The sequence below is a fragment of the Doryrhamphus excisus genome, chromosome 2 (assembly GCF_030265055.1).
Source record: "Doryrhamphus excisus isolate RoL2022-K1 chromosome 2, RoL_Dexc_1.0, whole genome shotgun sequence".
Taxonomy (NCBI): domain Eukaryota; kingdom Metazoa; phylum Chordata; class Actinopteri; order Syngnathiformes; family Syngnathidae; genus Doryrhamphus; species Doryrhamphus excisus.
The window spans coordinates 8749875-8762234 of NC_080467.1; the positions used below are offsets into that span (position 1 = coordinate 8749875).

At 39.0% G+C, this 12360-nt stretch overlaps 2 protein-coding genes across 3 annotated transcripts; both read right to left on the reverse strand.

The window, feature by feature from the left end:
- Positions 1–87: 87 nt before the first annotated feature.
- On the reverse strand, positions 88–5135 carry rx3 (retinal homeobox gene 3). Of its 2 annotated transcripts, none has more exons than XM_058061606.1 (4): positions 4680–5135; positions 2274–2505; positions 1925–2163; positions 88–923 (listed from the first exon to the last, which is right to left on the reverse strand). In XM_058061606.1, the coding sequence occupies exons 2-4, from the start codon at positions 2491–2493 to the stop codon at positions 447–449; spliced, it is 936 nt and encodes a 311-aa protein (XP_057917589.1). In that variant the 5' UTR covers positions 2494–2505; positions 4680–5135; the 3' UTR covers positions 88–446. The 2 variants fall into 2 exon arrangements, with proteins under 2 accessions (XP_057917589.1, XP_057917580.1); XM_058061597.1 differs by having other exon boundaries at positions 89–923; positions 2274–3812.
- Positions 5136–6072: 937 nt separating this feature from the next.
- Positions 6073–11967, reverse strand: cplx4a (complexin 4a). The gene is made up of 3 exons (XM_058064311.1): positions 11643–11967; positions 10576–10663; positions 6073–7091 (listed from the first exon to the last, which is right to left on the reverse strand). The coding sequence occupies exons 1-3, from the start codon at positions 11804–11806 to the stop codon at positions 6864–6866; spliced, it is 480 nt and encodes a 159-aa protein (XP_057920294.1). The 5' UTR covers positions 11807–11967; the 3' UTR covers positions 6073–6863.
- Positions 11968–12360: the final 393 nt, after the last annotated feature.

The window sequence follows — 12360 nt, forward strand, 5'->3', positions numbered from 1 at the left end:
GTTAACTTCTCTTTACGCTTGTTACAATTATAAAAACAAAAGTGACAAGAATATTCCACTTTGTTGAACTAGTGTTTATTATTTTTAATGCAAGTCATTAACTTCCACGATGACCGATAGGGACAAATTGTTCCCTGAATGAATTTGAGCCAGATTAGCCATTGGTGTCTTGGTTTTACATATAAAGTTTATTGTGTTGACAAAATATTCACATGAGATCAGCAGACAGGGATGATTTTTTTGGACATGTACAGGTAAATAAATAGATAATGGCGACCGCTAAAAGGAATTGGCAACAGGTACGAGTGAGAAAGAACAAACAAAAATGTATAAAAAGTCCGTCACAGTTGGTGTCATAGCAGCAATCCAAGATAGCACAATCCCATCAGTCCTCCAAGAAGATGTAGCAGGTAGGGTATATCCAGGTGCATGCTGGGAATTGAACATCACCACGTCTTGCCAATAGACTGAATGTGTTCTTTGGCCTTCATCCTTAATGAGGCAATGCTGGAATTTCTGGGATCTGACGAGCACTGGTACGCCTGCGGAGGATGTAGTAGCGGGGCTGGTTGTGGCGGGCAAATGGATCCCATCCGGGGTAGGTGAGGGGTGTGTCCCAATGTGGGGGTGTTGAGGAATGAGGCGGGCAGGGACGGCGGCATGGAGGGAGGCGGCGAGGCTGTGTAAGCGCTGGTCAAGCCCTGAGCGGCATCCATGAAGCCCGGGAGGGACTGCATGGTGGTGGAAGTGGTGAGAGGGGAGGCCAACCAGGGGTCCAGCTGGAGGCCCGAGCCTAGGGGGCCCGCGGTGGGTGGGCGGCCGAAGGAGAGCAAAGAAGAGGCGGCGGTTTCATGGAGCTTGATGGAACTCACGTCCAGCTTTTCTTGTCGGCGCCACTTGGCTCTCCTGTTCTGGAACCAAACCTGGGGCCGATGACAAGGGGGGGTCAGTCATTAATGAAACCTAACACTGCATGCAAAAACCTTGTCTCTTCAGTGTCCAGAAGGCTGTTTTTAATATTTCGTCCCTTGTGTAGCCATGGCAACCAAGCTAATAGAACTCTTAGTGGGATGCGGTGCAGTTTTTACATCGCTAAACTACAATATTGTTTTTTTCCTTCATCAAATAAATGAATTAACTATAACTAAATAATGGACTTTAACCCTAAATAAGTGCTTGTTCAATTTTAATGGATGTTAATAGCAGAAATGACTAAAAACAATGCATGTTTATGTTAGTATGAACCATTTAGAATGCATTTTTATGAGAGAATAATCAAATAAATGAATTAGCTATAACAAAATAATGGACTTTAACCCCAAATAGGCGCTTGTTCAATTTTAATACGTGTTAATAGTAGAAATGACTAATAACAATTCATGTTTATGTTAGTATGAACCACTGAGAATGCATTTTTATGAGAGAATATTCAAATAAATTATTTAGCTATAACTAAATAATGGACTTTAATCCAAAAATACAATAATAATTTCTATGTTTATCTTATTAATATGACAAAACAACTTGTTCTGTCTAAGTAGGTATGACGGACTTTAAACGTGCTTGTTTGATTAAAAAAAATCAACTAAAAAAAAATAGAACCATAGGAGTTCTTTATGTTTGATCTTAACTTTATTGCACCACTTCAAATGTTATTTATATCAAAAACTACAAAACTACAAAAAACTACAAAAAACTACAAAAATAAAAACTAATAAATAAAACAAAATAAAATTAGTGTTTGATAAAAAAATGTTCCCCTAAAAAAATATATCCTAAAAATAATACCTGTTCATATGTTCTATTCTTATGACAGAAAAGACAAATTAGGTGAAGAAACTTTTATGCTTTTTATCACTAATATTATGACTGGGACCGACGACAGAGTGTTTAGGAGCAAAACATTTGGGTTTTTATTCCCTACCTGCACTCGGACCTCGGGCAGGTTGACTTTGAGGGCCAACTCCTCTCGACTGTAGACATCCGGGTAGTGGGACTTCTCAAAGGCCCGTTCCAATTCATGCAGCTGGAAGGTGGTAAAGGTGGTCCGGTTCCGACGGTGCTTCTTTTTGGGGTTCTCGTCGTCTGATAGTTTGCCATCCCGGTCTGGCGAGTCCGGACAGGGCGGTGCATCACCGCCACCATCATTAATAGTACATGCCCCTGCGCAGTAGAAAAAAAGTCATAATTGATTGAAAAGTTGTTCGGAAGTAATAATATTAACTTTTTTAAAAGGAAAATTAGACAGTGTTTCAGAAAATAATAACAATTACCGTCAAAACTTTCCGAGAAGTGACTTTTCTTCGGTTCGTCGTCTTTTCCCCGAACTTTGTCTGTCAGGCCGCAGTATGCGCCCGCTTTATGGAAGAGGAGGTCCTCCTTGAAGCCCAGGATGGCATCGATGCTGTGCACTTTGGGTGAGTTCCCTGCCGACCCTTGGTGGACCACGGTGCGGGTAGAGGGGGACAGTCGCTGATCCATCATCATCATCATCCTCTTCCTCCTCTGGGAAGGCGGTCCAATGAGCCACATGGGTCGGTGTGTTGACGGAGATGTTGCACGCGAAAGATTGTCTCGTTGCGTGGAGCATCCTCAGCTTTTAAACTACCGAGTCCCCCCCCCAATCTGCCATCCTTGCCCTCCCACCTGCTCCTCATTGTACACGTCACAGAGGGGGGACGTCCTGGATCTTAACAGGGGGAAGCAATATGTCCCCCCTCCTTTACATTTCAAGTGCAGAGACACAGAGAGAGAGCACTGTGTAAACCTACTTACATAAATCTTAAAACCATCTTTTCCACGCCTCCAGATGTCATGGCAGTCAGGGAGGGGTGGAAAAAAAAAGAGGAAGATTATGTCTTCCAGATTAAGGTACAACAAAATCATAATTACAAGATTTCTGCCAGGATTGCCAGCTTAATATTTAATCAAAATATCCAAATATTGTTGCCAAACTGAACTGGTGTCTCATTAGTCGCACGAGAACCGGGTTTTACAGTCATTCTGATCAATAAGTATGTTTCTTTTTTATGCCACAAGTGTGGAGTCGGTGCACCCCCGGGCAAGCCAACAATAACAAAATTTGAGCGACGACCACTTAGGAGGATACAAAGATTGACAGCAGTGTGCTAATCCCGCTTAAGGGGATTACATCATTTGACTCAAAAGAGTTAAAACCCACTAAAACTATTTAGCTTTTCCTAATTGCACAAGGTGACCTCATGCTTTGTCAGTCTACAAGAGGTGCCGGGAGGGGGGGGGGGGGGGGCAGAGATGCTAATTAACACCACAAAGTGCCAAACGTACTTGTGTTGCTTTTATTTATTCATTAGGTTTTATTTATATTGTAAGTGAGAATGACTTGTTAAAACGTGAAGGAACACTTTGGACCTGGGGAACAAAAAGTGGCCTTGATATAATTATTGTACAATTACCTTGATATAGGAAAGAATCATGATTCAGGCGGACTCGTTCATCCAATCAGTGTTCTTCTACACGACACTTATGCATACATTCCTTTGGTTTGTGCGCTAGGGAAGAGAAAAAAGGTCCTCCCAAAACGATTCCCACAAGCATGGACGCATACGACGGTCCAAAATGTCTTGCTGAGATGAAGTAGGAACATTCAGGCTTTGTCCACACAAAAACGTTCCAAGGCAAGTCAATACTGATGGTGAAGTGGAATTGTCACACCAAGTCCAATTATTCAAATATTTTGTCAGCTTTGTCACTTCTGGTCACATGACGACATCATGGCACGGCAACATCAAGCCGGCGTTTAGATAGAACGCCGTTTCCGTGTGAATGCAAGTCTGGTAATATATTAGGAAAGCAGGAAGTGAACAACTGTAACAGTTACTGATTGTAAAAGTACCAGATGGAGGGGTAGGATTTAATAAACTTTGCTTCTTCCTACTCCTTTTGGACATGTGGAACTGTGAACTAATTATGTGACGCATTCAATTGTAATCTGATGCATGTTCAAATGAAATAAAACCATTACCATAACATTCTTGGCCATTTTGAGCTGAAAAAGTGTGGACAGCCCCTGAGGGTGACAAGAGGGGAGGGCACTGATGACATTCTGGTAAAGTTTTTGACATGAGGACTGATGCATGGATAAGTTATCATCCACCCTGATGTTGAAATCCTCCATTTGAATCAATTTAATTTGGATGAACGTCATTTGAGATTTACTTTTTTGTCCACTCATGCTAAAGGTTTGTTTAGCATTGATGATGACATTTTATAACATTGTTTTATTGTTGTATGAACAAGCGGTTGGTTTTGGAAATATCACATACTTTGGACCAGCATATGGTGTGTTTTCATGCTGGTATCTGATCTATACTGGTCTGGAAGACCAGCACGGAAACACCACGTATGCTGGTAGCTGGTCTATGTGTAACATTGACAGCGGTTTGCTAGTTTTGATCCTGCTTGTTGAGTATGAAGTGTCCATTATATGACTGGAATCTTCCCATGATGCCCCAACGTTAAAAGAACCACTTGCCCTAAAACAATACATACCAACAATAAAGACTCATTTTGGGGTGAATCCCCACTCAATGTGCCAGGTTTTGAACGCTGGGCCGTACAGGGATTAATTGGAAGACCAATATAAATGAAATATTCAGGATGAAACACTCTTAATGCACAAAGTAATCATTTGGACTTACTTATTTGAGCAAGGAACAACTTGTGGCTCTGTCTCCTTCCTGCTGCGGTCTCTTCCCACTGTGAGACATTCAGGCACACTCGTAATTTTGACAGTTACGCGGTAATTGTTTTTTTTTTTTTTCATTTTATTCATGTACCCCCTATGGCAATTGGCGTACCCCACTTTGGGAACCACTACAGTATGTCACATTTATGGGCGAATGACGTGGAATTGACTTCTACCGTATTCACAACTTTAGCCTTCAGCGTCTTTGCGTTTACTAGACCTGCTAGCAGGCTAACGTTCGCGGCTAACAATAGCATATTCATTTAGAACCGTATCTTATTTAAGCAACTTAAGGAGTGCAAATTGTTCTTGTATTTATATTACCTAATTGTTCACATACACTAGAGAGGAGTACAATAGCTTAATAAGAGTTACAGCAATTTATGGAGCTGACTTCCTGTTTTTTGGCTCGGTGATGCACTGTGCACCAGTCATTAATGTCTTAACGAAACACACACTGTAGCGAACATTAGTTCCACTTTAGAATCGGTCCCTGAATTAATTTAAACAAGTTGTAATACAGTAATTTAGTAAATCTTAACATTAATTAATATAAAACACACACTAATTTAACCCAAGTTACTTTCAACTGACTCAAAGCAACCTCTTACGGCAGCTACAAGTAGATTGGCGACATCCTGACATCCAAACACAAGCAGGCAGTCAACAAGATTAGCCCCAATTTAACACAAAATATGCACATTCAGGAATTTTTACTTAAGAAAATGTCTCGCTATGATGAAGGATTCAGATTTGGGCTGACAAGTTCCTGCAGTAGGTGTTCTTTGCCACTGAATGTATCCAAACAAGCAGTCAAACTGATGCACATATATAGAGAAATGGTGGGAGGGGCCTGTGTGATCCTATTAGAGGTTAATCTTCAGTCTGCAAATCCACAGCATGCTCAAACTTGGGCTCATGTGAAACTTAACCGTTGACCGTGTTGAAGAGCCCCCCCCCCCTTCCAGTCCAAACCAGGCAGGCCTAATCACCCCCCCCCCCATCCCAATTGACAAGTGTTTGGATAATGCCCAATTAAATTAAGACCTGCTTCTTCCTTCCCTCTCCACCATGTTGACAGGATTAATCACACTTATTTGATAACCTTTAATGCAGGGGTCTCCAACTTTCATCACTATGAGACCTACCTGGACAAAAACAAAGGAGAGCTGAGCTATTTATGTTTTGTTTACAAAGCAGATCTGTGGTCATTTGTCATTAAAATAGAATTATAATACCTCAATTGAATATAGTATATACTACGACCTTTCAGTTTCAGCTATTACTTGTCGGCTGCATGAGTGTGTTTAAAATCCACGGCGTCCATCCATTGAGCAAACACTTCATTAACATAATACACATGTTTATTTCAACAAGTTTTGCAATTTTATGTACATGAGTTCACATTGTGCAATCCTGCAAATGAGCAGACGTATACGTTGTTTAAATGTGAGGGTTCTAACATGCGTCTGTTTTGTGTCAAAAACAGACACGGCCTCTAGAAACATCCTATCATGGACTCCAACACAACATGCAAAAAGACATCTAACCACCGAACCACCAAAAGGGAAGTCAAACACTCCAACGACAGTGTAGCATCTTTACATATTTCACTGTAAACAAATGAGTGAAGGAGATTGTAATTTAGCTCGTTAGTGACGCAAATAGTTAAATATAGTTTAGTGGGATGAGTGTATTTTATATTTTAAAGTTTTTCCATCATAATGACTGGTCACGGCCGTGTTAAAATTAATTTTAATGCTTAAAATGTAGTACTGTGCAAATGTGGAGGCCACCACTAGACCTCAGCGGTCAAGTTGAAACGGTAAAACTATGATGAAGAGCAGGATTACGCTAAAAACACACAAAAGAAAAAAAACAATGAAACTTCACAGCGGGTTGGCGACTGGGCTAAGAAGCTGTTAGATTGTGGTGAGAATCTGGATAAAGGTGCAGTGCATACATTTCTTTTCACCATTTGTACTTTTAATCATGTTATTTTGTCATCCGCCATGAACCAGGAAGTAGTCTGCTAGTTAAACAAACCGAAAAGCTTTACTAAAACAACAAGATTAATGGTGGCTTTTGCACTGCAATGTAGTTCAATTTAGTCTTCGTCTTCTTCCTGGTCGCTCGATCACATGACGGCGCACTTTTCCTCGGCTTTACTCTTGAGCTCGGTCACGGTGGCCGACGCCTTCTCCTTCAGCTGGTCCATGTCCATGTTCTGTAAGTTCTGAATCTGGCCCATGATGGAGTCCTTGCCCTCCTCCTCCGTGGCGTCCTCGTCCACCATCTTGAGCAGCTCCTCCGGCACGTCAACATCGTCGCCGGCCATCTCGATCATGTTCTCATCCTGTTCGCTCTGCAGGAAGCAAAGAATAAAAACCTTCAGGCTCTGTTTTTGGAGAAACACTGCTTTTCCTGTAAGGAATGTCATTAACTCCTCCAAGGAGGTCCTTTTTGTTGTCGTTTGTCCGGTAGTTGGCTACCAGGATCACACCGAAAAAAGCTTTACAGTTTTTTTTTTATTTTGTCAGAGCATGAAACAGTCGGCCTTGGCAGAGGTCAGAACTTCTTGTTGTCTCCACCTGGCATGCAGGCCATGTTTTTGCTGCTGTTTGTTTTGACCCAGATATGACTTCACCAAATTCTACCAAACCTCATGGAGGGGTGCGTCAGTATGGTTTTTCTTATTGTTATTCTTATTGTTTACATACGTAAATGCATGCTGTAAATGAGAATTAAATTAAATTGATTAAATTGTAAATGTAATATTATTTTATTACTAAATAATAATAATATATTACACTAAAATATTCTTACAATATTCATAATCAATTATGTAATTATAATAAATGAATAATAAACAAAAATATTTTATAACATTTGTATTTAATTTAATTTAATTTTTTTATTTTATTTTAAAAAATATTATTTATTATGTATTTATAATGAATTGATTAAATTGTAAATGTAATATTATTGTATTACTAAATATAGTATTACATTAAAATATTCTTACAATATTAATAGTCAATTATGTAATATAATAAATGAATAACAAACAAAAATATTTTATAACATTTGTATTTAATTTTTTAAAAAAAATATTTTATTAAAAAAATATTATTTATTATGTATTCATAATGAATTGATTAAATTGTAAATGTAATATTATTTTATGACTAAATAGTATTACATTAAAATATTCATACAATATTAATAATCAATTATGTAATTATAATAAATGAATAATAAACACAATATTTTATAACATTTGTATTTAATTTATTAAAATACATATATATTTTTAATTTTGAAAGATTTTTGATATTTCTGAATGAATAATGCTAATCCCTTTCCGGGATTGTTAGCAGATTGCACAAAAACTATTTCAACAATTTTCCCAACTCTTTGTGTAACACGACGGATTAAAAACAAACAAAAAACTTTTTTTTTAAATAATGAAAGATTATAACATTAGAATTATTATTTATTAAAATTATAAATTACTTATTATTTATTAGAATTATTTATTATTAAATATTGGAATATTTTCTGTATTTCATGAATGAATAGTGCAAACTGGTCTTGGCGGACGTCTGTGCTCCATTGACCGCCATTGTAAAGTGAGATGGCGCAGATCTGTAAAAGTGCCTTTTACATAATATTCTTTCACTTTTATTATCATTTCATCATTTTTGCAGAATTGCATGGACTGGCTGGAATAATGTGACAACTTTAACGTTCAATCAGCGGGATTATCAGCAGCCGCATTCTAAAGATAACCTAGCACGAGATGCTAATGCCATTAGAGAAGACGACAACTTCCTGTTTCCATGCAGTTATTCTGTGAAAGAAAATACTTATCTCTTCAATTCACTCCCCTGCACAAGTTTGCTATTGTTCCAATGGTGCCAACCTATTTAAAAACGCCACCTCCAATAAAGACACATGGCCTTTGTGGTTTTGCATACAATGTAAACATCATTACAGCAGGATAATTACGTTTATATATATGCACTTTGCTTGAAAAGAACCTCAGAGAAAAGCATAGTTTCATCACACAATAGCAGCACTGTCACTCTCCGCAGCCAAGGTTGCGAAACATGAATTGACGCTTTTTAACGACCACACAACCTTTTGTCCTGAACCCAAATGCTTCACTCCAAGCAGGAAAAAACAAGACGGATTGATAGGATTGAAAGGACGACGTACCTTTTGTGCTCCTTCCATGGCTACTAACTGAATAGTCCCCAAAACCAAAACGCTTAAGCGCTGAAGTGGAAGCTGTGTAGTCACACGGCCGAGTGATCCCGGGACACCTGCTCAGTGGATTTTTGGTTTGATAAGACTCCTTGTGGGTCACCTGGGTCAACACCTTCCTGTCTAATCTGGTGCCGTGCTCTGCATCGCCTCTTCGAATCACCGCAAAGCTATCTGATACTCCAACGCAGACCACAACGGGAACTGTATGCGTGCGGCAGCTTGACAAAAATAAATAGGACCTAACTTCAGCCTTGGTCACAACCGTGCAGGGTGGGCAAACTACGGCCCGGGGGCCACATGCGGCCCGCCAAGCATTTGAATCCGGCCCGCCAGTTACTTTCAGAGTATTTCAACTTTTAACATGATGTCTTATTCAGTAAAAAAAAAAAATACATTAAAAAAAATAAAAAAAAAACGGTAAAATTAAATTTTGTAGTTTGAAAGAAATGAGAACATATAGCTGATAGTATGACATTTTACAAATAAAATTAGACTAATAATTCAAGGCGGACTGTTAGAATTGTAAGCGTAAAATAGTGTGTGTGTGTGTGTGTGTGTTTATTAAATATATGTTCGAGCCCCCCGGCGCAATTTTGTTAACTCAAGTCAAAAAGTTTGCTCACCCCGATGCAGAGAAATGTCATGAACAGTAGGAGAAATTGAATTTTGAGTCTATTGGAAACTCCAAGACAGATAATTATAAGCAGCTGGTGTCAAACTCATGAAGTCCTACAAAAACCTCGGCTGCAATATGTCACTGAAGATAGAGTTTTTGGATTCCCATCTAGATTTCTTGACATGAAACTGCGGAGAAGTAAGTCAGGGAAGCGACAAGCCAAAAAGAGTCATTCAGATACCAAATAAAGGGAACCGTTGTTGTTTTAAGTGACTTTAGCTTGTTTTTCATGAGATATCCAATCACCTGATGACTAATTTAGTTTATTTCTTGACAAACAAATAAGCATTTCAAAATTTTTAATGTTATTTTAAAACAAAAAGGCCTAATTTATTGTATAAACACATGTAATTTTGATGTAAAACAATATAATTTAATATCTTGAATGTCACTGAAGATAAAGTTTTTGGATTCCCATCTGGATTTCTTGACATGAAACTGTGGAGAAGTAAATCAGGGAAGCGACAATCCAAAAAGAGTCGTTCAGATACCAAATGAAGGGAACCTTTGTTGTTTTAAGTGACTTTAGCTTGTTTTTCATGAGATATTCAATCACCTGATGACTAATTTAGTTTATTTCTTGACAAATAAATAAGCATTTCAAAAGTTTTAATGTTATTTTAAAACAAAAAGGCCTAATTTATTGCATAAACACATATGATTTTGATATATCTTGAATACATTAGCTAACCAGCACAGTTAGCAATTGATTTCAATCCATCCGTATTCTATACCACAGGTATGCTGGAGCCTATCCCAGCTGTTCCAACCCTGGACTGGTCGGTTCATGAAACATTCGATTTCAAAATATAATATTGTAAATATATATTCTATATTCACCTTGCATCATTAAAAAACAGACAAACAGATGCATTTAGGAGTATAATGTAGCGGTGTTTACCTTAGGCAGCCTGTACTTTTCCCTGAGGCACACCCTCAGTGTCGCCCTCTCAGCCTTCTTGTGCAAAAAATCAGCATCTCTCTCCATCCTGAACACAACACATTGATCAGTCAGCTCATTGATCGGATCGTATCGTATCGTATCCTATTGTATCGTACTGGATTGGACAGGAAAACAGGCAGTAAAGTACTTTGTTGCTGTCATGAAAAGTACTATGACCTACACAGTAGTTTTAGTTTTATTTTTATAAATCCTGTTTTCATCCCCATAAATGTAATTTATTATGAATGACTTAAAATAACATTAAAAGTAGTAAAACTATGCTAATGTTGTCCAATCATTTATAAAGTGTATAAATTTGTGGCCGATAAACGTCTGTTAATCACGTGATCACAAGTTTAAACCTTACTTCTTTCTTTCAGGCGCTACTTTCCCCTCAGCCAATTAAAGTTCGGGATTATCAGACCAGACTGGGAGGAGCCAAGTGGAAATCAACACCGCTGGTTGTGTTTCTTATCATTTACTCATGATTTTATTTACATATATATTAACTTAGCTTGGTTTATTTCATGTAGTAAACACGTACGTATAAAAAATACGCATGAAGCATTTTACTAAGCAAGAGGCCGATAAAGCTTGTTATGTAATTCAGGCTTCATGCCGCAAAATCCCCTCTGCTTGCTCACGAACGCATCATTTTTTTTAATACTAGTGCAATAGAGATTATGCTTTTATGGTATATTTATTTATAATAAAAGTATATATAAAATGCATTTGTACACATTATATACAATATGCTGTGGTGTTTTTATTTAATTGTTATGACATGATGCCCAGATAAAGAAATATAAAGGCAGATTGGGGTCAGATTATTGCGCTACATGCTGCGTCGGTGTAGAACCTGCGTTAGCACGCAACAAATATGATGGTACTAAACAGGAAGTCCCATTCAAGATAGAAAATAGAACATTTCTAGTCAGTGTAGAGAAAAGCAAGCATCATTAAGGTCAATACAGGAGGTCACCTTCTGTGAATCCAACATGGCGGCGCTACCTCGGTTTACTTACTTCTCCTCCACCAACTGTTTCTGGTACTCCTCGTACTCCTCACGCGTCATCCCCGCTGCTTTGGCCGGATCCGATGGGGTGGCCTCTTCCTCCTTGTCGCCTCCGCCGCCGAGGCCCATACCCGAAAGGGGGTTCCCGATCATACTCTTGATCAAGAAAGCCATGGCGACTTTTCGGAGCGCTTTAGCCTGCGAGGAAAGATGGATTCGTGTGCGTTTGCTCCGTTGCGGTTCCCTTTTTGCTCGTCCAATCTGGCGGTTATAGCTGTCTAGCTAACCTGCTGCTGGTCTATGCAGCCAAGGACACACTGATGACAGGCGACAAACACACACAATCACACACACACACACACACACACACACACACACACAACGTTGTGTGCTTCAGCCATAATCTGGATTTAATCCTCGGAGCTCCACTATGCTAAGACACAGATGGCCTGCTTCCTATCTATTTTTAAATCAAGCAGACCTTTAACAGCGATGCATGCGTTTACTAATACAACATTTTTTTCCTCCCAAAAGCAACAAACGTGTCAAAGACTGAGCGTGGCGTACGCCCACCAGTCGCTTAATTGTATTAGCAAAGTACCTTAAGTTTACACTGAGTGTAGTGGCGAGAGAAGCGGGATTACGGTCTTGTTTATCCCCACTGGGGCCTTCCTCCATGCAGGGTTACTGTTTAGGGGGGGAGGATGATTGACAGGTGAGAGAGGGAG